A 25079-nucleotide genomic window follows, 5' to 3' on the forward strand; every position below is an offset into this window, starting at 1 on the left:
TAGTCTTGTCCAATCATTCTATACTTCACTGAAACTCTCACATCCCCCCCTTATGCTTCTTTCCACTTACTGCCTTTTTGAATTCCTAATTATCCTCCTGACTCCAGGGCCAGTGCTCCATCCTCTGAGCCACCTTGCTGCTCCTTTAAATATCCTTTAATGTGCCAAATAAATGTGATCTACTCAATGAAGCTTTTCCTGATCCCTGACTCCCTAGTTTGCAATGACTTTTGATTTAATGGAACCTTGCATAATATTCTGCTTCTGTTTTATTGTGTACAACTGTTACTTGTATATGTTTCACAGTCCATTTCCATACTTTAAATGCCACAATAAGAGGACAACTTACATTCTGACCCCTTGTGTAGATGCTTCATAAATGTTAAATTATTGAATTGGCACCAGAACCCACATCTTTGTTTCTAGCTCCCTGATGCACTTTTCCACTAGATACAGTGACATGTCAAAAATTTTGCAAGACCACTTCTTTTTTTTTTTGTTTTGTTTTGTTTTTTGGGGTTTTTGCAAGGCAAATAAAGTTAAGTGGCTTGCCCAAGGCCACACTGCTAGGTAATTATTAAGTGCCTGAGGCAGGGCTGATGCTCTATCCACTGTGTCACCTAGCTGCCCCACCACTTTTTTTTAAAAGTATACTTTGAAATGGGGTATTACAAAAAAATTATCTTTTGTTGGATCATATCTTAATTTTTGTTTCAGAAAATATCATCATCTGAAAAATGCTATCAATCACTTCCAGAGGAGAACTGATGAATTCTGAGTGCAAACTGAAGGATGTTTTTTCCACTTTAATTTTTCTTTTTTGCTTTGTTTTGGAGAGGATACCCTGACTCTCACCACACAAATGGCTAATAAGGAAATGTTCACACTTAATAATTACCTAGCTGTGTGGCCTTGGGCAAGCCACTTAACTCCATTTGCTTTACAAAAAAAAAAAAAAATGAATAAAAATTTAAAAGAAAACATCATCAACTTAATTAATCCAGAGCTTACAACTGTGCCTGGAACTAGGAGGAGCTTGATAAATGTTTACTGATTAATTCCATCAGAAATTCTTACCTGGAGCAGGAGGAATGAGAGGAGGCTGGTAAAATGTTCTATGGTTGTCCTTGGAGAAAATGTCCTTATCTGTTTTTTAGAGTGATGACAAAGTGTCTCACTAAAAAGCCTCTCTACTACTGATTATAACAAGAGGAAATACTATATATAGAGAAATTCCAATCAAATTCAGGCCCTAATTTGAAAAAATGTTATTTCTGCCCATCTGCCTCTTAAGGCAAACTTTAAAGGAGCATTCTGTAATAAACGTAGAAGTAGTTAGAATGTTTCCTACAGATTTTTTTTTAGGTTTTGTTTTTTTTTTGCAAGGCAAATGGGGTTTAGTAGCTTGCCCAAGGCCACACAGCCAGTTAATTGTTAAGTGTCTGAGACCAGATTTGAACTCAGGTACTCCTGACTCCAGGGCCTGCACTTTATCCACTACACCACCTAGCCACCCCCTTCCTACAGATTTCTAGAAAAAAAGACCATAGGCCTTTAGCTACAGAGCTATGTGATGCAATGTGGTTCTTTGTGGATTTTTCTTTTCCCTAAATTTTTCTGGGCAAATCCTGTTTGTTTTAACTCTTAAGATTTGGCTTAAAAATAATTTGCTCAGAAATCAAAGCCAAATAGGAAAATTTGTTCTTTGAGTAGTTATGGTCATGGATTTCAGACTAATATCATTAGGTCATATGAAACAAATTCCACTGGAGACTTATCAGTTTTCATTTAGAAAAATATGAAACACTTACCCTACTATAGCAGATTCTACTTTACAAAGTGCTATGACATTTATTACATTCTCAAAAAAAAAAAAAGCAATGATATCCTTACTGCCACAGAAAAGTAGTTAATTAACAATTAACAGGGGCGGCTAGGTGGATAAAGCACCAGCCCTGGAGTCAGGAGTACCTGGGTTCAAATCCGTCTCAGACACTTAATAATTACCTGGCTGTGTGGCCTTGGGCAAGCCACTTAACCCCATGGACTAGCAAAAAAACCCCAAACAAACAAACAAACAAAAAAAACAATTAACTGAAATAAACTTTACTACTTACAACCCTTTGGGGGCTTCTAGATTACAAAGCCTGATTCCATAATGGTTCTGAGGACATCTAGAATGGCTACTGGGTTTCTGGAACTACCTCCAGCAATCAGAATCTAAGGTTAAACTCAAACCAGAGCTTGAAAATTCTCAAAAGGAAAACAGTTTCAGGGTCTCTTATGGATTTTCAATGGACTATGAAGAACACTGGGGCACCCAGATTAGAAGGGGACCCCACAGTACACAGCTGTGGCATATTTTGGGATGCTATGACTATTAATGCAGCAATAAAATCATAAAGGGGTAAACTGTTCTCAGGGACCTCCTTTGGATACTACCATACAAGTACAGTCCACTGAAGATAAAGAGGCAGCTCTGAGAACTCTGTGTGTGTGTGTGTGTGTGTGTGTGTGTGTGTGTGTAAAAATATAAACATAAATATATATATATATATATATATTTTTTTATTTCATTTACCGTGTGGTTTTGGGTGCAATGCTCTGATCTTTATCCACAGTTGAGAGATCCACATTTGTAATACCAACTTCAGTGGATACCTTAACTTTAAGCTACAATGAAACATAACAAAGAAATAAAGTCTACTGTTAGTTATATCAGAAAGAACATTAATTTCTGAATTTCTGAATTCCCACACTTCAAATAAAAAAAATAAAACCACAAAATGAAGCCTCACTGGTTGGTTGTTATAACCAAGATGACTGATAAAGGCATCTTTCCCTAGGCCTACTACCCTACCCAGGTAACATACACTCTGTTCAAATCAAAGAATTACTCAAACACCAAAGACAGAAACAACAAGCTTCTTAATCCCCATGTCATATCCTCAACACAAAAGAGAATATCCTTGAGTAAGGAGAAACATGTAGGACAAATCTCTGGATCTTTCTCTTTTAGTTTTATTTATTTAAGACAATGAAGTTAAGTGACTTACCCAAGGTTAGGCAATTATTATCTGAGGCTAGATCTGAATTCAGGACCTCCTGACTCCAGGGCCACATAGCTACCACCTCCTAATCTTTGAATATTTACATATAGAAACAAATAGTTTTTTTTATGACTGCTATGGCATAGTATTGGAAAATGCAAAATTACTCTTAAAAAAAGAAACACAGGGGGCAACTAGGTAATACAGTGGATAGAGCACCAGCCCTGGGGTCAGGATGACCCACCCAAGTTCAAATCCAGCCTCAGACAATTAATAATTACCTAGCTATGTGACCTTGGGCAAGTCACTTAACACCCCACTGCCTTGCCAAAAACAAAAAAAAAAACCCCCCCACAGATTTACAATCTACATAAAAGCAGCAAAAGTGGGATGGAGAAGGGAGAGTCAGTTCTTTAGATGTTCATTTAGCAATCTGATCACATACTCTTTTTTATTCAATTTTTAATATAGTATTTTATTTTTCCCCAGTTAATTATAAAAACATTTTCACCACTCTTTTTTTTTTTAAGGTTTTTACAAGGCAATGTGGTTAAGTGGCTTGCCTAAGGCCACTCAGCTAGGTAATTATTAAGTGTCTGAGGCCGGATTTGAACTCAGGTACTCCTGACTCCAGGGCCAGTGCTTTATCTACTGTGCCACCTACCTGCCCCTACCATTCAATTCTGAGTTCCAAAATTCTCTTTCTTCTCTCTGCCTCTCTGTCTCTGTCTCTTTCTCTCTTTTGCTCTCTCCATGCCCCTCCCATTGAGAAGATAAGGTATTTGATTTTAAGCAATATGTGTTGTCACATAAAACATTTCCATAATAAAACATTTCATGTTGGGAAAGAAAATATAGCCCCCCCAAAAAAACCCTCAAGAAAAATAAAGTTAAAAAAAAAGTATGCTGCAATCTGTATTCAGAAACTGGCAGTTCTTTTTCCTAGAGTTGGATAAAAGGTTGTTTAAAGTTGTTTGGGATCATTGTATTGCTGAGAATAGCTAACTCATTCACAGCTGACCACCTCACAATACTGCTGTTACTTAGTATATGATACATTTTATTTTGTCTCAGTTCATATTTAAGTCTTTCCTGGTATTTCTGAGATCATTCTGTTCATCATTTCTTTTTTTTTTAAGGGTTTTTTTTCCCCACAAGGCAATGGGGTTAAGTGGCTTGCCCAAGGCCACACAGCTAGGTAATTATTAAGTGTCTGAGACCGGATTTCAACCCAGGTACTCCTGACTCCAAGGCTGGTACTTTATCCATTACGCCACCTAGCCTCCCCTCATCATTTCTTAAAGCAGAATAGTATTCCATCACAATCACATATCACATTATTCACCAGTTCCCCAACTTATAGGCATCCCCTCAAGTTCCAATTCTTTGCCACCAGAAAAGAGCTGCTATAAATATCTTTTGTGCATATAAGTTTCTTTCCTTTTTATTTTTTATCTCTTTTAGTAAAGATATTTTTATCTCTTAGTAGTGGTATTGCTACATCAACGAGGAGGCAAGATTTTGTAGTACTTAGGGAATAGTTTCAAACTGATTCACAAAATGGTAGACTCAGTTCACAACTTCATCAGTAGTGCACTAATGTCTCATTTTCTCCACATCTTCTTAAACACTTCTCATTTTCCTTTTCTGTACTGTTAGCCAATCTAATATGATCATATATTCTCTTTTAAAAAAGATTTTTATTGTGCTCGCTTCAGCAGCACATATACTAAAATTGGAATGATACAGAGAAGAGTAGCATGGCCCCTGCGCAAGGATGACACGCAAATTCGTGAAGTGTTCCATATTTTTTATTATTTGGGGGGGGGGGTGCAGGGCAAATGGGGCTGGGTGGCCTGCCTGGACCGCACAGCAGGGTAATCGTTTGGTATGTCTGAGGCCAGATTTGGACCTGGTTGCTCCTGGCTCAAGGGCCAATGCTCTGTCCACCACCCAGCCACCCCTACTATTATTACTATTTTATTTTATTTTGGGTCTTTTTTTTCTTTTCTTTTTTTTTATTTTTGGTTTTTGCAGGGCTGTGGGGTTGGGGTGGCTTGCATGTCACATGGCTGGGTGATTGTTGGGTGTATGGGGCCGGATATGGGCTTGGGTGCTCCTGGCTCCAGGGCTGGGGCTCCGTCCATTGTGCCACCTGGCCATACCTACAATTATTACTATTATTTTTTTTTCATTTTAATTTTTTCTCTCCCCTTTACTTTATCACTCAAGCGAGTCTATATTTTGTGGGGGGAGGGGGTATTCTGTTTACTCTTAAGTAAGAATATTTTATTCATGTATAAAAAATTATTTGTACAAAAAGAGAATAAATATTAAAATAAAAAAAGATTTTTATTATCTAAATTTCAAATCACCTAGAATCCCCATTATACTAACTCCCTTAGCCCTTTCCTAGAGTCATTTCTAATAACAAAGGATTTTTTTAGCAGAATTTCTTTTAGTAAAACAAATCACTGAATTGAAGAAATCTACCAATATATCCAATGTTCCCATGCATGAATTCCAATATCTGCAAAGGATGGAGAAAGACAAGTCTTTTCATGTCTCTTCTTTGCCTTTTATGAATACTTAAAGATATTTTTAGTTATAACTCCTCCCCTTCACCAATGCAGAAATGCTAATTCATAAAATTAGGGTTACTTCAAATGAAGACTCTTAGCTTCTATAAATGGTTGACTAAAATGCATTTTAAAGGAATGTCACAATAATTCTACTCTTAAAACATTAAAAAAATTAAAAACCATCAATATCATCTGTTGAGGAGACTCATTTTTAAGAATTAAAAGCAGATTTCCTGATGGTTAACTGCTTCTTTTAAACAAACTTTATAAAATGTCCTTTTACAGCTTTAGCTAGAAAAAAGGAACTTGTTTTTCATTCAATAAGTGATTTTGGGGGCTGGTCCACACTGACCCTTTTTTTTTAACTATAGTATATGGCATAAACATCACAAAAATATCTTAATGCCAGGAAATGTAGCCTTTCTGCTGAGAGTAATAACCATCCTGTTTAATCATTACTGTCAAAAATGATGGTGCATTAGGGGCAATTAATGCTAATGACAGCTTCCAAAACCCATGGCTCCCCTGACAATTTGCCCAATAACAATGAGTACTATTAGGGGCCTTCATGTAAAGCTGCCAACATTTAATGCACTCCAGCCAACTCAGAGCACCTCTGGAGAAATTAAACAGGACCAGTCTGCTGGTTTTGATGCTCTAAGTACGATTATTATTGCAATTAGAAAGCAAATTTGACACGTGCAGTGGAGGTCAACCCTTATAAATACAAATTAGTACCACTTTGATGAATACAGCAGGCAGAACACTAATACTATCTCCATCATCAAGTTAAAAAAGTGATGTCAATGACTTAAATGGAAGTCATTAGTATTTACATTAATAATAGCTATTGGAAATTATTGTTACTATGCATTTATTTCTCAGGTTTTTTTTTTAAATACTGCAAAAGCATTTTACAAATACTAGGCTTGATTCAGTGATGAATAAATTATTCTCTGGAGAGATAAATGCTCACCATTAGCAATTAGAGTGGAATTTTGAGAGCACTGAGGACTAAGACTAGGTAAATATCCTTGAAACCACTTTCTAAGTGGTTAAGTGTCTCACTAAAGAAAAAAAATGGGATAGTAGAAACATGACATGCCTAAATCATGTCTAGGAATAGCACCTAGGGATTAACATTAAGATGCATTCCAATAACTTAAATGAAATTTATCAACAGCTATCTTGAATGTTTTCCCACTCCCATTTATTCCAGTTAGAAAGGACCATTAAAAAACATTTGGTTTTTCAATCTCACCTTAAGGCAAGACAAGCTTTAAAACCATTGCTTAGTTTACTACTTCAAATATGCAAGATTTCATTGTAATCATGGCTTTTGTATACCTTAATGGATGATTTTTGTGAATTGTTAAGTCCAAAAAAATCCTCAATATTTCAATGGTAACTTTCTGGCAATAATCCTGTTAATTCTTGGCAAGACTGGTCATCAAACAAATATTTACATATTCCTTTATAGTTCTCTATCACCCCTTATATCACAGGATTAATCAGAGTTCTTGATTTTTTAAAAATATTTGTTAACTAAATAAATATTTCCAGAACTTAGCATAATGTCTGGCACATAGTTATATTAAGCTCTTATGATTTATCATAATGATGACATGGAATCTATGCTCTAATAAAAAAGTGTACATACAAAAAATTTAAAGAAAGAGTTGACCAAACAAGAGATAAGAGATTCAAAGGAGGTAAAATGGATAATTGTGATTAAATGAAATTAATGTTTTTGTACCAAACAACTAATACAGCCAAAATGAGAAGGAAAGCATGAAAAAAGGAAAAATATTTTTATAGTAAGTTTCTCTGATCAAAATCTCATTTCTCAAATAAGCAGAGACAAATTTATAAAAATCAAAGCAAAGGATATGAACAGATAGTTGTCAGAGGACAAAGTCAAAGCTATCAATAATCACATGGAAAAATGCTCTAAATCACTAATAATTAGAAAAATGCACATTTAAACATTTTTCAACACTAACACTAACAAAAATGGCTAAGGTAACAGAAAAGAAAAATGATATGGGAATGTGGGGAAAATAGGTATAGTGACGCACTGTTGGTAGAACTGTGAACTAGCCCAACTATTCTGGAGTACAATTTGGGATATATGCCCAGAGGGCTATAAAACTGCACGTACCTTTTGACCCAGTATTTACTACAAGAAGTTCAAAGAAAAAAATCTATGCATACAAAAATATTTATAGCAGCTCTTTTTGTGGTGGCAAAGAATTGAAAACTGAGGGGATGCCCATCAATTGAAGAATGGTATGTGACTGCAATAGAATATTAATTGTACGTGAGAAAAAACAATGGGAAGGGTTTCAGAAGCACCTGGGAAGACTTATATGAGCTGATGCAAAATGAAGAGAGCAGAACTAGTAGAACAACAATATTTTAATGATAATCAACTGTGTAAGATTTAGTTACTCTGATCTGTGCAACGGCCCATCATATTCCCAAAGGATTCATGATGAAAAAATGCTATCCATTTCCAGAGAGAACTGGTGAAGCATATTTTTACCATGCTTCCCCCCCACCCCCACAACATGGTTAATGTAGAAATGTTTTACATGACTTCACAAGTATAATAGAATTTGTCTTGCCTTCTCAATGGGTGAATGTAAATAAATTAAAATTATTTTTAAATCTTAAAATGTCAATGTATATATCCTTGCATTTTTGGAATGTTAAATTAAAAATATCTCTCCAGCCAAAACACCCCCAAAACAGAACAAAAACTCCCCACAAAATTAATATATTAGGGAGAGCTCATTTCTTGATATAACCAGATAAATGAGGTGATTTTTGCTTTTATAGTGTAAATATATAAAAGTCTAATATATATTCTCATTATAAAAGTCTGTAGAAGTTATACATTACATGTAAATATACATGTAAATATCACATATCACTCAATCTATGCTCAGTTAATTAACAAGTATTTAACCTGATGTAAAAAAGCTACTACATCCACAACACTTGTAAAGGACAGAATTCAATTCTTTTACATAATACAACATTGGCAGACTGTCAAATGACAGTCCAAATATTTAACTTTGTTAGCTTGCTTTGGCTTGGTCAGAGGATTAAGTCAAAATCCTAAAAAGTGATTTATTCTTGTTTACACACTACTTCCAATACTGCCAATAGCAACAGAGATGACAAGAAAAGCACGTACCTCTACAACATTTGCAATGTAGCGGCTGTCACCTTCAACATGGATAGAGAAGTCATAGTAACCACTGGGAGGTTTGACATTCATGAAGTTCAGATCAAAACCATCTCTATGTGAGTGAATTGGAGCATAGTTATTAAAGTTTTACTCAAGAAAGTCATCAATGAAAATAAAAACAGTAATAATTATGCCTTATAAATAAGAATATTTATATATATGCTTATTTATATTTGATACTGTGATTTATACTCATGATTTCATGATTATCTAAACAGAATAGTGTTTTATCTCAATAAGAAAGAGGAAGAAATATAGATTTAGAGAAAGAGGCCAAATGATTTATTTCTGATCTCACAGGAAGTAGCAGAGATTCACTACAACTGCTGATTTTGAATCCCATGTTCTTCTACCACACTGCATTGCCTGTTTCATATAACAGCCTGGTACTATTAACTATTGACTTTAGTAACAGCTAGAGTAAGGGTCTTACTCTGATTTTAAGGTTGCCCAATTTAATCCAAGTTAATCTTACTTCTTTTAACTACTTTCTATTCTACCTCCTCTGTTTTTCTTGGACTTTGTCCAAGTCTTCCAGATTACACTCTATCTGGAACACACTAAGCCCTGGGCATGTAACATTCTATCTCTTTTTTAGTAACAGCTCTTAAAAATTCACTTCTCATTACGACTGATTAAAAAAAGAAGCTAGGGTGGCTAGGTGGCACAGTGGATAGAGCACCAGTCCTGGAGTCAGGAGTACCTGAGTTCAAATCCGGCCTCAAACACTTAATAATTACCTAGTTGTGTGGCCTTGGGCAAGCCACTTAACCCCACTGCCTTACAAAAAAAAAACCAAAAACGAATCTAACCATCAAAACATGTAATGCCTATGAACCTCTTCACTTTTGAGTATAGATTATATATTTTTCCTATTTATACTTAATTATTCTGTTTTTCACGTTGGTATTTTAAAAAATGTTTTCTTCTGTTACCAATACATATTTAACGTCTGTCCAAAGAATGCACTCTTCCCATCTTAGATTCTAAGCTTCTAAAGATGTGAGACTTGACTGTATGGAAGAAAGGATAGTACAAGGAAGGATAGCACAAAGACACTTAAGTCTGATAATGATAAAGTTGGCTCAATTGCAAACATTTTAAGTACTCAAAAAGGTAGGTAGATAATAAAGGATAAAACCAGCAATGGAAGGCAGTGCAGTGCAGGAGAGAAATAACTGGATTTGGAATTAAAAAAATCCCAGCTCTTGTCACTTACTTACTTCCTTAGGCAAGTCCTTAATCTCTCAAGGTCTTGGTTCTATTATCTGCAATAAGAAAGGCCTAGACTAGATTCTTCTAAGGTCATTCTTAGCTCTAAATCTTTAAGACTGTAATATAAGCTTTAAATTTTTAAGACAACTTAAAAAAACATAAATCTCGGAACTTTTGATGCCTATAAACTAAGTATTAAAAGTAAAACAAGAATCAGACCTAAGTATTTCTACATTTTGGTATATACCATACAATCAAGTCCCACATCCCTAGAAGCTCAGAATCTAGGACAGGAACAGAATAAAACATGCACAGGTAAATAACAGAAGAAACTACCGACTGCTGAAATCCTTTGCACTCTTCATGATCCTGCTAAAATGCCCTCTCCTCTAGTGTTAGCCCCACTAGCCAGAAGTCAAGCTAGCAAAGAACAGCCTAAGAAACTGAGCTGATTGCCCAGTAGACACAAAATAGGGAAAAGGCAGCAGCGGGATGCCATCTGGATAAGGGAAAAGAAGTCAAGACCTGGAGGCACGAGCTGCCTTGGCTGCAAGTTTTCACCATGTACCTGCCTCACTATCAGTGTACTCTATGTATAAGTCCACTCTTCCCACTGATGGTTTGTATATTTATGGGGGAATGTACCACAGGTCCAAAGAGAATGTTTTATAGCTATTGTTTTTAGTATATATTTAGTGAGTGCCTCTACCTTTAGCTAACTGTAACTTCCAGGTAACCATTAAAAGTAAACATACCAATAAAATAAAATGCCCTTTCCTCTATGCTCTGAATCCACGAAATTCCTTCTATCCTCTCAATGTGTGATCTCTCCATGCTCTAAAGTGTTATAAACGAATCTAAGTCTTTAGTGCATTTGCTTTCTCATGTGATAACGTCTACAGTACTCTGTACTTCCCTTATATTCTATAATTTTAGCTTATATTAAAATTATTACACAAAAATCTTATGTCTAGCAGGCTGTAGGATCCTTAAAAGCTAGGACCACATCTTACACCTTTGCAAGCTGAATGCTCATAATGTGATGGATGCTCAATAAATGTGTGCTGAATTAAAGGTAAAATTTAACTGTTGTTTCTTTAACAAAAGGAAGTACAAAAGGGCCAACATAGTAGTATAGGGCTTACCCTGCAGGATTGAAAGTGGTCTGCTGTAGGACTGTATTCTTAGTAGAAGAAGACTTAGCACGTTCCAGCATGACAGAGGCTTGGGCCAGTGGCTGTGACATGACATTACTAACTTGTAGCTGGAAAGAAATACAAAATTTTATGTAGAAATAAAGACTGCATCAGCTGATCACTTTTTATTTACTCATTCATACTGGCTGTTTGACTCTAGGCAAGTTTGTCTCAGTTTTTTCAACTATAAAATGAAGATATCAAAGGGCTATTGTGAGGATACAATGGCATAATATTTGTAAAACACCTGGCACAGTTGGTCCTTAATAAATGCTTTTAGGGGCGGCTAGGTGGCACAGTGGATAGAGCCCTGGCCCTGGAGTCAGGAGTACCTGAGTTCAAAATCCGGCCTCAGACACTTAGTAATTACATAGCTCTGTGGCCTTGGACAAGCCACTTAACCCCATTGCCTTGCAAAAACCTAAAAAAAAAAAAAAAAATGTGCTTTTACTCTTTCAAATAATTATAGGAGATATCTGTTCAAATGAATTTACTTAAAAAAATTCTTGCTTATAGTTCTGACAACAGAAACCAAATATAATCAAGCTGGTCAAAATGATATGATTTTATAGTAAAATATGGACTGGATCACAGGCTTTTGGAATTGGAAGGAACCTTAAGAGACCACATATTCTAACCTCTTCATTTATACATATGTGAGAATTTAAAAAGTGTACATTAAATTTAACATTAATAGTAACAAAATTATCCTCTAGTCTATATCCCCTTCTGAGTTTCCCTTCACTCTTTTTTTTTTTGGGGGGGGGGGGTTGCAAGACAATAGGGTTAAGTGGCTTGCCCAAGGCCACACAGCTAGGTAATTATTAAGTATCTGAGGCAAGATTTGGACTCAGGTACTCCTGAATCCAGGGCTAGTGTTCTATCCACTATGCCACCTAGCCACCCCCATCCCTTCACTCTTGAAGAATGTATTCCTATAGATGAAGATCTCTTGGGATGTCACAGGCACAGAAATGAAATGTATATGCAGTAAACTTCCACAACAGAAGCTAGTCTATTTTAAAATTCTCTGAAAAATTAATCTTAAATACAAGGGTTGGATAGCCTCGTAGAGAGTTTCCCTCCTCAGTGAATTGAGTGATATCCTAAATAACATGTTATGACAACTAGACAATGTAGCAGGTAGACCATTTGCCTTGAAGTCAGGAGAAATTGAATTCATATCTGGTCTCAGACACTAGTTGTGTGACCTTGGGCAAGTCACTTAACCCTGTTTGTCTCACATCTCCAGTTGTCTTGATTCCTATCTAGCAACTGTACCCAGATGGAGGAGAAAGTGAGGCTGGTGATGGCACCCCCCTCATTCAAATCCAATCCACTGTATGTCATGGCATCACCTCCCAGATATCATGATATTCTTCAAAAATGAAGGACAAAACAAACAAAAAAAAACCACATATACCTTCTTTTCAATGTAAAGAAAAGTAAGTAAGTTTGTGGAAGTCCTACCCGGAGAACAGGCTGCTGGTGAGACACTGAAGCTGAGCCTTCAGCAACAATGACAAGAGGAAGGTGATGGCGATTCTGAGAAAATGCAGCAGCAGCAGCAGCAACACTGAAGGCTTCAGAGAGAGAGTCAAAATTCTTTTTGCTGAAAACTGCATTCACCAGTTGGATTACTTGATCCTGAAGGAAAAAGGTAACATCCCAAGATAGTAAGTAGAAAAGGAAAAAAAATATGTGAAATATGTTTCCTCTCTTTTGGTCAACTTCAAAGGGGGATTAGGTTAATTCCTTCTAAAGTCACTCCTCCATTTTCTAAATAGTAGCATGAAAAATCTTTTGATTATACACTGAAATTTATAAATGGAAAAAAATAAGCAAAAGTTCTGAATTTATATATAATGATTTTGGTCCTATTTTTATCATGCAGGCATGCTAAAAAATTTCTGGGATTATTTCTGTGGTGGCATGAGATTTTAAAAGGAAAAATTCACTACTGTGTAGTTTATACTATCTTTATCAATCTATTTATCAAAGGCATCAACAAAGGCAAATTAATTCCCTAAGCTTAAATATGTCCCTGAATAAACATGAGAAAATACTTTTTTACTGGCTGGCTTGAAATTCTCTTCCTCTTTTCCTCCTCTCCTCCTACTTGACTTCCTTCAAGTCCCAGCTAAAGTTTCACCTTCAACAAAAGGTGATCTCCACTTTATCCCCCTATGGACTTGTCTGTATGTTCTCTCCCTCACTAGACTGTCAATAGGGACTGTTTTTGCTTTTCTTGGTCTCCTCAGTACTTAGTACATAACCAGGCATATAATCAGGCAAATGCATGTTGAGGAGGGGTGGAATGAAGACAGGAATTCCATAAGCTCTCCCCCAGACCACTCCAAATACTAACCAAATTATAAGCAGAACCAACAGAAAGACTGAATGAAACAATTTTCTAACCTGAGACAACCTGGAAGATCCACAGGAAAGATCTGTTAGATCAGGATTAGGAAGGGCCATAGAATAAAAATATTCACAGCAGCTCTGTTTGTGGTGGCAGAAAATTGGAAATTGAGGGGATGTCCATCAATTGGGGAATGGCTTAATGAACTGCGGCATACATATGTGATGGAACATTATTGTTCTATTAGAAACCAGAAAGGATGGGAATTCAGGGAATCCTGGGAGGATTTGCATGAACAGATGTTGAGCAAGATGAGCAGAACCAGAAGAACATTGTAAACCCTAACAGCAATGTGGGAGTGATGATCAACATTAATGGACTTACTCATATCAACAGGGCAACAATCAAGCACAATTTTGAGGTATCTGTGATGGAGAATGTCATCTGTATCCTGAGAAAGAATTGTGGATTCTTTCAAAATTTCAAAATTCTTCAAAATTCCACAATTTTGGAAAAACCAAGACATAGGGTAGAATTATTTCCAATCTGATACGTAGATTTCATCTATTCTCCAGTCTGGATAGTACAGATGTTATGTCTCTATCATTCAATAGACTATTTTTCTCTATTATCATTCATAGAAAGAACTAAAAAATTGTTTTTTAAAGCAGGTAAGCTTGTAAATTTTCTCAAGGGAAAGGGGAAAAAACCCTATACATATAAAACTACTATGAATAACTAAATAACTCAAACTAGAAGGCTGCAATGAATGTGTATGTATATTAGGTTACCAATATGTATTTGAAGTGATCACATTTTTCTAAGAATTAGCTTTCATTTATTAAACAATCCATCTGGTATCAGCATATAAAAGATTCTTACTCTTATATTTTATAGTACCTCCTTAAAGGGTGGTTCTGTTCCCACATGGTCTGAGAGCTGATAGGTGGCAGCAACAAATAATGCTGTCGGTTCTAAGCCTTCTTCAAACTGCAGATACACTCCACCCAGGTCATCTAAGCGAGCAACAAGGTCCTGCCAAAAAAAAGACACAACCAAAATATAACTCAAATGAAAAGAGAGAACTCTATGTGTAATTAAAGCAAAGCTGTTTATTATTATTCGAAGAGTATGAGATCAGCATGCTGAGCTCTGAGAAATCCCAGAAAGGTTCCTACAAATATAGTGTGCTCCTCAAGAAAGAAAGCAATCACAAGATCATCTGCTATCTGTCTTTCAATATACAATTCCCCCATTCTTTAGCCCAATATACAACTTACAAACAGCATCAGGAATTTGGAAGAAGCAATCTTTTCCCTATCCATTCCTAAAACTTTGCATACTGTTTTCCCCCATGCCTAGAATTCATCCTCTCTCTCTCTCTCTCTCTTTCTCTTTTCCTTTGTCTTATAATCTATTGTTATCTTCCCCCCCCCAAATTGAGCTTTGATCACTTCATAAGAGAAAGCCTCTCCTGATTCCTTCAGCTATTAGTATTCCCTTCTTTCTCAAACTAGTTCATATTTCCTTGGGATCACAGATTTAGATTTGGAGGTGAACTAGCCCAACTCCCTCCTTTAACAAGTGAGGAAACTGAGGCCTGGGAGAAGTTAGGTCAAGTTTCACAGAGAAAGTGGCACAGGCAGAATTTGAACCTCTGCCACTGACCTTTTTTCTATACGTGTACTTGTTGCATTTCTCAACATAATTAAAGCTTGTGGGCTTTTCACCTTTGTCTATATCCTCAGCATCTAGCAGTGTCTTATACATAGAAGGTACTAAATAAATATTTCCTGAATTCAAATTTAACCTGGGACCCAGAAGACCCAAAATCTTCTTCTACCACATGTGAACCATATGAAGCTAGACAAGTCATTTCTCTGAGCCCCAGTTTTCTCAGTTATAAAATGATATTCCATTTTTTTTGTTCTGTCCTTCACTAAATTGTTTTAAGGAAAGTATTTTTTTTAAAGTAAAGAGTTAAATAAGCATATGCTGTTATTAATAGGGAGACAGAAGAAACAGAATTGTTGGGATTAAAGACAGTAAAAGTGAAATACATATGTAGACTCTTCATACTGAAAAATACCCAGAGTCAAAGTCTAGAGACATAGATCACTGCTGTCTATGGAAGGATGAAAAACATCTGAAGATGGTTTCACTTACAGGGATCCAAAGAGCTCCAAATTTAATATTGCAATGATAGGTCAAATCTGAAAAGATCAAAGAGAGTAGAGACAAAGGGAAAAGCCTCCTTGAATGTCATGTCATCTTACACAAATTGGGACTGCATTATCAGCAGTCTAAGGTAAACCAGGTAACAATTCAGGATGGGTTGGAATTCACAGTGTTTTCTGGCTGTCATATTTTAATAAGGATAATGACAAATCCTATAATGGAAAATAAGTGGAGAGAACTGAGAATGTTTAGATTAAAAGAGAAGATTTATGAGATGTAGGTATGTAAATGTGTGTGAATATAGCTATGTATGTGTGTGCACACATATGGCAGCTAGGTGGCAGTGGATAGAATATTGGATGAAGTCAGGAGGACAGGAGTTCAAATGTGACCTCAGACACTTGACACCAGCTGTGTGACCTTGGGCAAGTCACGTAATCCTGATTGCCTCACATCCAGGGCCATCTCTAATCATCCTGGTTCATATCTGGCCACTGGACCCAAATGGCTCTGGAAGAGAAAGTGAGACTGGTGACTTAGCACAGCCCCCCTCACTCAAATCCAATTCATGTGCTTGTCATGGCATCACCTCTTTGATATCATGGTCTTCCCTGAGAACGGAGGACAAATATCATCACTGTGTGTGCATACATACATACATACATATAGAAATATGGAGAAAAAGAGAGAGATAGACATACATACACAAACTGTCTTCAAATATTTATAGAGTCATCCTGTGGTAAAGGAATTAGACTTGGTATCACAAAATTTAGATTTGTAAAGGATCTTATTAAATAGCTAGTTCAAACACTCATCATGTAGCGAAGGAAGCCACTGCAACCCAGGGAGGAAAAAAAGACTTGTCTGGGTGGACTGGTACATCACAAAATGGCAAAACTGGAATTTAAACACAAGTCTACTGAGTCTCAATTCAACTTATTATATACTCTACTATACAATTGATCCCAGAAGGGAAAAACTGGGACTGATAGGTACAAATCAGGGGTAAAAAGATATCAGCTCAATATAACAACTTCCAAACAATGAGATCTGTTCAATGATGCAAGGAGTCCCTCAACTCTGGCTCTTCAATCAGAAGTTGATCATTATCAAGAATGCTATAGAAGGTATTTAAGCTTTAGGTAAGGACTAGACTAGATGATCCAAGCACTTTTATCTTGAAGATATTTTTATAATTGTTTGGAGTCAAGCATTAAAAGTAAACGTAACATGGATGGGTCAGTTCAATTAATCCCCTTCTGTGTCTGTCTGTCTGTCTGTCTGTCTGTCTGTCTGTCTCTCTCTCTCTCTCTCTACTTTGGCTCTGACTCTCTCTTGAAGTAATAAAGTAATAAAACAAAATAATTAGTTGGGGATCCCAGTTGGCACACTCAGTACCTACCTCAATCTCTTCTACAATGCCTCTTAGGTCAGCTTGCTGAGATAAGTATGATGCTGTCTGTAAAGCCTGAATAGTTCTGTAGGAGTAAAAAAAAAGGCAAGTCTGGAGTGAGCAAATCTAATCTGACATACAAAAGATAAAATAGTTTTAAATCCAATTAGAAAAGAGAAGTTAATGATTACTGAACTCATAATCATAGGATGCTAAAGGAAACACTAGAGACCAAATGATACAATTCCCTAACTTTACAAATAATATAAGAATATAAGAAAATATAAGAATAAAAAATAGCTAATTCATGATAGAGCCAGGTCTAGAATTCAGGTCTCTTAAGCCAAGTTCAATGCTTTTTCCAATAAACCACACTGCTTCCCCATCAGAGAAACCTTATTTCAATATCTGTTTATCTTAGATTATCCTTGGTAGATATTAGCAAAGTCATTCATCCAAATTACAAATTAATAGTTTGGGGTTTTTTTGCAAGGCAGTGGGATCAAGTAACTCACCCATGGTCATATAGGCTAAGTAAGTATTAAATGTCTGAAGCTGAATTCGAACTCAGGACCTCCTGACTCCAGAACCAGTCCTCTAGCCACTGTGCCACCTAGGTGCCCCCACTAACAGGGTCTTTTTTTCTTCCCCTACTCTTCCCTTTCTTGAACAGCATCAGTGAAACTGATGTGTGATGGTAGCTTGGCCTTTTGGTGCCTTTGCCTCCTAAACAGTCAAACAACTCACAGGTACTTTGTGAACCCTAAGGAGGTATTAGAAACATGTGGCTGAAGAGAATACAAAACATCTGGAAGTATTTAGAAGACCATATTGGATACCACTGTAACATCTACTTCACTTCCAATACTGTATTCAAACCTTCCAAAGCATTAGATGTATCCTTTATGGAAAATTCATTTGGCAACTGTGGCTTTGACCAGCTCTCTTCCCTATTCAAGAAGTGTCAGGGGCTCTCAAACCCCTCCAGTATAAAATAAAAACTCTTTTATTTGGCATTTAAAGTATATCTTTCCCTGCCTCTTTGCTCAGGCTGACTCTCGAGCTTGGTATGCTCTCTTTCCTCACTCTACCTCTTGGAACTCACTCTCAGTTAGTCCATGTGAATACTGCCTCCTTCTAAGGATATTCCCCCCTTTTCCCCTAGTTGTCAGCAGCCTTCCCTCCAAATCACTTTGCATTTATTTTGTATTTGATCCTGTAATTATTTATCTATGCAGATAATGAATCCACCTAGTAGACTGCAGTAAGTCCCTTGAAAGTAGGGACACTATCACTTTTGTATTCCAGTACCTAGCACAAAACATAAAAAAATTTAATTTGCACTAGTAGAAAGCAGTCATATCAATGAAATCATGGGTCTACTGTTATATGTTCATTTCTTCTTTTTTTTAAGGTTTTTTGCAATGCAATGGGGTTAAGTGGCTTGCCTAAGGCCACACAGCTATGTAATTATTAAGTGTCTGAGGCCGGATTTGAACTCAGGTACTCCTGACTCCAGGGCTGGTGCTCTATCCACTGCACCACCTAGCTGCCCCATGTTCATTTCTTCTAACTAATTTTCATTTACCCAAGTAAATAAAGGGACCAAGCATGAACTAATTTTATGGATAATTCCTAACTTGTAGACAAAATTTTCCTCTCACAAATCTTATCAGAGTTGCCCACAAGAAGCAACATATGATGACTTGTAGTTTTACTACTTTTCCTTTCTTCCTTCATCCTCAGATTGTGCTAGAAAGAAAAATAAAATAGTGAACAGGTAGAAAGCAAGCTAGAAATTTATTAGTGAAAACAATATTTTTCAGAGTTAAAAGATCCATCTATGGAAGAACAAGAAAATTCCCCCAATATCTGAACAAGGGTAGCTATCCTCCCAAATCTCAATAATTTCTTCTTCCCCTAAATTCACAAAATTTCTTATCTGTGGCTTTAATTTAACCTCTAATTGCTTGCCATCTTAAGACATCTCTTATACTGTTAATTTTTCACAGACTGAAACTGGTTGTGTCTTAAATTTTTGAATGCCACACAAATCCTAAGCTGATGGCATGCCCAGAGTATGAACTCAATAAATAAATGTTGCCTTTGTGAAGAAACTCAATGCACTAGGAAAAAAAAACTGAATTAGGAATCAGGAGACCTGGTTCTAATCTTGGTCCTGTCATTCCTTTGGTTAATTAAACCATTTAATTGTTCTGAGCCTCAATTTCCTCTTCTATAAAATCAGAAATCTGAATCAGATGTTATCTAATAAGTCTTCCTTCCACATCTAAGTGTTCTTTACTCTACTTTGTGAAGGTATAAATCTTGAAAAATATAAATGGTACTTTTCTGAATAAAAAGGGAAAACCATGGCCACCTGTCAGTTGAGTGAGCTCACTACTGTTAGATACCAGACGAGATTCAATCACCATTCATAAAATCAATATGCTAGCGAATGCATATCTTTTGTTCGAGAATCCCCACTGATGGGCAGCTAGGTGGCATAATGGATAAAGCATTGGCCTTGGAGTCATGAGTACCTGGGTTCAAATCCGGTCTCAGACACTTAATAATTACCTAGCTGTGTGGCCTTGGGCAAGTCATTTAACTCCATTTGCCCTTGCAAAAACCTAAAAAAAAAAAAGACTCTCCATTGACTTCTAACATAGGAAAATTTATTCCACTCAAATGTTTTATTATAAACAAGGAAATGGTAGTTCACTAAAAGAAAGCATGAGAATCAATATGAATTTGGGGAATGAAACGGAATTTCCAACATGACAAAGATCCCTGTATTTGTTAATAACAGATGCAGAGTAGGGTGGCCAGGTAGTGCAGTGGATAGAGCACCAGTCCTGGAGTCAGGAGTACCTGAGTTCAAATCCGGCCTCAGACACTTTCTAATTACCTAGCTGTGTGGCCTTGGGCAAGCCACTTAACCCCAATTGCCTTGCAAAAACCTAAAAGAAAAAAAATCACTTTAAAGTCAGATTGCCTTAAATACTAAATAAACTAGAACATCTGTTTCACACATATATCCCACTACTACTGAAAATACTTTTTTTCAAGGAAGGAGTTTATTTGGAATATGGAATCCCTTCCTCTTTCATCACAGCTTTTCTTTCTCATCACAACCTCCACCAATGACTTTTCTCTCATTTGAAGAATTCCTAAAATTTTTCCTGATTTCTTTTTGGCATGTCCCCAGTACAACCAGACCTGTGGCTAATCATTGAGAGTTAATGAGAAGCAACAGAGAGAATTTTGGCCTGAATGTAGGAAAATGGTTTAAAGCCCAGTTGTGATATTTTATAGCAATCAAAACTCTGAGGATCTCCTGTGAAATGTGCATAATAATTATTAACTTGAACTACACCTACCTCACAGGATTATTTTGAGAAAAATACTTGGTAATTGATATAATAGGCAATTCCATAGTCACTCATGTTTATTCTTTATCTATCAAACTAACTTATCCTTCCTGTGTCTCAGGTTTAGTATTTTTCTGCATTCTAGAGGACAAATCTTGTCTATTCAACTCTCTAAGAATAGTGATAGAAATAGTATTGCAGGAGTTGAAGTATTGCTAGGAGCTGAAGAAATCTTTCTTTTTTTAAAAAATATTTTACTTATTTATTTTTCTAAGTACATGCAACAGTAGTTTTCAGCAATCATTTTTTGCAAGGTTTTGAGTTTCACATTTTTTCTCTCGCCTTCCCTTTTTTCTCCCCTCCCCCTGACATAAAGCAATCTAATATAAGCTAAACATAGATTGAAATTAATCAGGTTGTAAAAGAAGAATCAAATGAAAACAGGAAAAAAACATAATACATAAGACAACTTTCAAAAATTGAAGATAGTAAGCTTTGGCCTTCATTTAAACTCTACAGTTCTTTCTCTGGATATGGATAGTATTTTCCATCAAGTCTTTTAGAATTTGTCTTTGATTATTGTACTGTTAAAATGAAAAAGTCCTTCATAGTTGATCATCACCCAATGTTGCTTTAAGTGTGTACAATGTTCTTTTGGTTCTGGTTACTTCACTCAGCATAAGTTCATGCAAGTCTTTCCAGGCTATTCTGATGTCCCTTCCCTCATGATCTTGAAATGTTTCTGAACAATGACTCACAGGAGAGGGCAGATTGAACAAAATATTTCTGAGAGGGATAGGGTGAAAGAAAATAGGAAATAGGAGAGGAAACAGTCTGGAAGGAAATGCAGTTAGGAATAGTCAACTATGAAAAAATTTTGAAGCAAGTTTGTCTGATAAAGGCCTTATTTCTCAAATACAGAGAAAACTGAGTCAAACTGATAAAAATAAGAGCCATTCCCCAGTTGATAAATGATCTAAAAGTATGAATAGTTTTCAGAGGAAGTAATCAAAATTATCAATAGCCATATAAAAAAAGAAATGTAAATTAAAACAATTTTTAAGTACTACCTCATACCTACTATTATATTGGCTAATTGAACAGAAAAGGAAATGATAAATGTTGGAGATATGGGAGAAATAAGACATTAATGCACTGCTTACACTGCTGAGAGAGTTGTGAAATAATTCAACCATTCTGTAAACAATTTGGAAACATGCCCAAGGGCTATAAAACCATTATCCCTTTGAAAGGTCAAAGGGATCAGTTTTAAAAAAAATAAAAAAATAAAAGGGAAGAAGATCTATATGTACAGAAATACTTGTGGTGGCTCTTTTCTGGTGGGAAAGAATTGGAATTTGAGGGATGCCCATCATTGGAGAATGGCTGAACATGTTATGGTATACGATTATGATGGAATACTATTCTGCTATGGAAAATGATGAGCAGAATGCTTTCAGAAAAACCTGGGCAGACTTGCATAAGCTGATATAGGGTTAAGTATACTGTGAAAAAAGCACCAGCAAAATTATAAGATAATCGGCTTTGAATGAGTTAGCTTTTTTCAGTAATACAATAATCCAAAACAACTCTGAAGGCCTTATAATGAGGAATGCTATCCATTCCCAGAGAAAAAAACTGACAATGTATGAATAAGGATTTAAGCTACATTTTATTTTTCTTGACATTTGGGGGGGGAGGTCTATGTTTTCTTTTACAACATGACTATTATAGAAATGTTTTCTATAACCTATATGGAATTGCTTGCCTTCTTAATGAGGGGGAGTGGTGGGGTGGTGAGGAGGGATGAGGAGAATTGGAAAAATGAATGTTTAAAATCACTTTTAAGGGACAGCTAGGTAGCACAGTGGATAGAGTGCCAGCCTTGGAGTCAGGAAGAGCTGAGTTCAAATCCAGCCTCAGAGACTTTTTAAAATTTGAATCTATTTTCTTAAAATTTATTTTTTATTTATTTAAGGCAATGGATTTAAGTGACTTGCCCAAGGTCATACAGCTAGGCAATTATTAAGTATCTGAGGCCGGATTTGAACTCAGGTCCTACTGACTCCAGGGCCAGTGCTCTATCCACTGTACACCTTAGATACCCTCCCCCCAGCCTCATTTAATAATCACCTAGCTGTGTGACCTTGGGCAAATCACTTAACCCCACTGCTGTGCAAAACCAAAAGAAAACCGTTTACATATAACCAGTGAAAAATAAAATACTTAAATTTTAAAAATAAATTTTAATAAAAAGGATAAAAAAACTCACGCCAGCACAGTTTCCTCCTTACTAAGACGGGCAGTGAGAGCACTGAGTGCTTCCTGAGATGCCAAAGGAAGGCCAAAGCCATTGAGGGCTCCAACTGCATGGTAGATCTGAGACACTGATGAATCTTCACTCACAGCTGCATGGAGCAGATCTTTCGTCTCATTGGAAATAGAAATCTATTTTTAAAAAAAGTAGATACACAGAGAATTTCAGATTAGATAGTGATGCTAGAAAGGCAACAAACTTATCAGCAAACCCACACTGAAGGGGCAGCTAGATGGCGCAGTGGATAAAGCACCGGCCCTGGAGTCAGGAATACCTGGGTTCAAATCCGGTATCAGACACTGAATAATTACCTAGCTGTGTGGCCTTGGGCAAGCTACTTAACCCCATATGCCTTGCAAAAACCTAAAAAAAAAAAAAAAAAAAAAAAAAACCCCAAAAATCCACACTGGTGTCTTAAGGCTTCTGATCCCTAGATCAGACAAGTCATTTTTCTCTGCACAACAACCATTCTAAATTCAGAAATAGAAACATTATAGAAATTTTGTGAGGAGGAATTTTTCATATACCTTATCCTTTCTTTTTGTTTCAAGAAAAAAGGTGGTATAGAAAAGAAAATCAAAGTTTTCCTAAACAGCAAGGGGGAAAAACTGTTGCTTCTAGAAAGACTGTTTACTTGTTTTCTAAAACTGATTAAGGCTGTTAAAAAATTAAAATTCAGGAAAAAATAAAGCTTTATATATTAAAAAAAAGCAAAAACTAAACAGAATTGTACTCTTATCAATGCTGTAAAAGAATTTGCAGGAAAAGCAAGAACACTTTTATTTTTAAAATCCCAAACAATCCCACCCCCAAGTTCCAGTACATGAAGGATGTCTAAAGGATATTGTAGTTCAATGGTTGCAATATTAGATTGAAAAGATGTGACTTACCTCACATCCTGAAAGGACTTGGCTGGACTGTGCAGCATAGAAAAGGGAATCAAGATTGGTGGGATCTAAGTTAGATTTGATGAAGGTACAGGCTTTCTAAAGAGAAAAAAGAAATAACAATTGTGCAGTGATTTTAAGAGGGTTTGCAACATTGACTTAAAAGTTAACTGTTTTTTGCTGAAAGAAATATAACTGTTGCTTACCTCCTGAGCCACACTGAGTTAAAAATTAGAAATACTAATATGGTACTTTTGCATAACATCACTATGTATGATTTGTGAAGATATGTTCTAGTTATTCCAAAACAAATTTTTAAAATAGCTTAGCAATTAACAAGCGTCTATTTAAAAAAAACCCTCTGGGGCAGCTAGGTGGCATAGTGGATAAAGCACCGGCCTTGGAGTCAGGAGTACCTGGGTTCAAATCCGGCCTGAGACACTTAATAATTACCTTGCTGTTTGGCCTTGGGCAAGCCACTTAACCCCACTGCCTTGCAAAAACCTAAAACAAAACAAAACAAAAAAAAAAACCCTAAAAAATAACCCCTCTAAATTTCCATTAAAATTCTGAATAAAATTAAGTATCTAGAAAAAAATGCCACTTTTGAAAAGGAAGGAAACAAGAAAACCTTTCAGAAAATTGTAAATTAAGTACAGGAAGAAATAGAAACATTATTGCAACATGCAAATTCCTTTATGTACAAGCCTTACTATAAAAATATGTGCTTTGTCTCCATCTTGTGGAAAAGATATAGTATAACATCTGGTTATTAGGATATTCAAACTGTTGCATATTACTTCAGCTAAAAGTTTGAGAGTACAAGGCAATTTTTTATGTGCACATGTCAATATGAACAAGTATCTCTGGGTCTTTTTCCCATTGTGTAGGATGTTATAGTTTAGGATGCTATAATTTAAACTGCTGATTCTTTAGTTGTAATAAAAAGAGAAATCCATGAACCTTGATATTTTATTTTCTCTCATGAAAACTGTGGGATACAGGGGTTCCTCCAAATCCTGTATTATAACTGACTCCATTTATTTCATATCAGATAAAAATGTCAATTGGGGTACTAAGCCCCAGAATGGAAAAGGGTGTTTAAATGCTTTGTTCTCTTAAAGCAAAAGGTGTTCAATGTGAATTATTAATATTATTATTATTCAATACTGTTAAGTCACTTCTTTCTGAATAATTACTATTTCGAATTATTGCTCTCAACAGAAAGAGAAAAATGTTTTGAAAGATTAATGGGTTTTTTTGTGG

The 25079-nt window shown here is 36.0% G+C and overlaps 1 protein-coding gene and 1 non-coding gene across 5 annotated transcripts in view; one reads left to right on the plus strand and one right to left on the minus strand.

Moving 5' to 3' along the window:
- The window catches only part of RPN2 (ribophorin II), a 49531-nt gene that overhangs the window by 16477 nt on the left and 7975 nt on the right, over positions 1-25079 (minus strand). For all 4 annotated transcript variants that reach the window (XM_074211944.1, XM_074211945.1, XM_074211946.1 and 1 more), the window contains exons 3-10: positions 23817-23912; positions 22882-23057; positions 17245-17320; positions 14562-14696; positions 12770-12946; positions 11249-11367; positions 8835-8940; positions 2582-2673 (exon numbers count right to left, since the gene is read on the minus strand). In XM_074211944.1, coding sequence (XP_074068045.1) covers positions 2582-2673; positions 8835-8940; positions 11249-11367; positions 12770-12946; positions 14562-14696; positions 17245-17320; positions 22882-23057; positions 23817-23912 — 977 coding nt within the window. The remainder of the gene's footprint in view (positions 1-2581; positions 2674-8834; positions 8941-11248; positions 11368-12769; positions 12947-14561; positions 14697-17244; positions 17321-22881; positions 23058-23816; positions 23913-25079) is intronic.
- Positions 4756-4862, plus strand: LOC141510331 (U6 spliceosomal RNA). Its single transcript, XR_012474829.1, has one exon. It is a non-coding gene; the product is annotated as a U6 spliceosomal RNA (small nuclear RNA).

Source organism: Macrotis lagotis, chromosome 1 (assembly GCF_037893015.1).
Source record: "Macrotis lagotis isolate mMagLag1 chromosome 1, bilby.v1.9.chrom.fasta, whole genome shotgun sequence".
Classification (NCBI taxonomy): domain Eukaryota; kingdom Metazoa; phylum Chordata; class Mammalia; order Peramelemorphia; family Peramelidae; genus Macrotis; species Macrotis lagotis.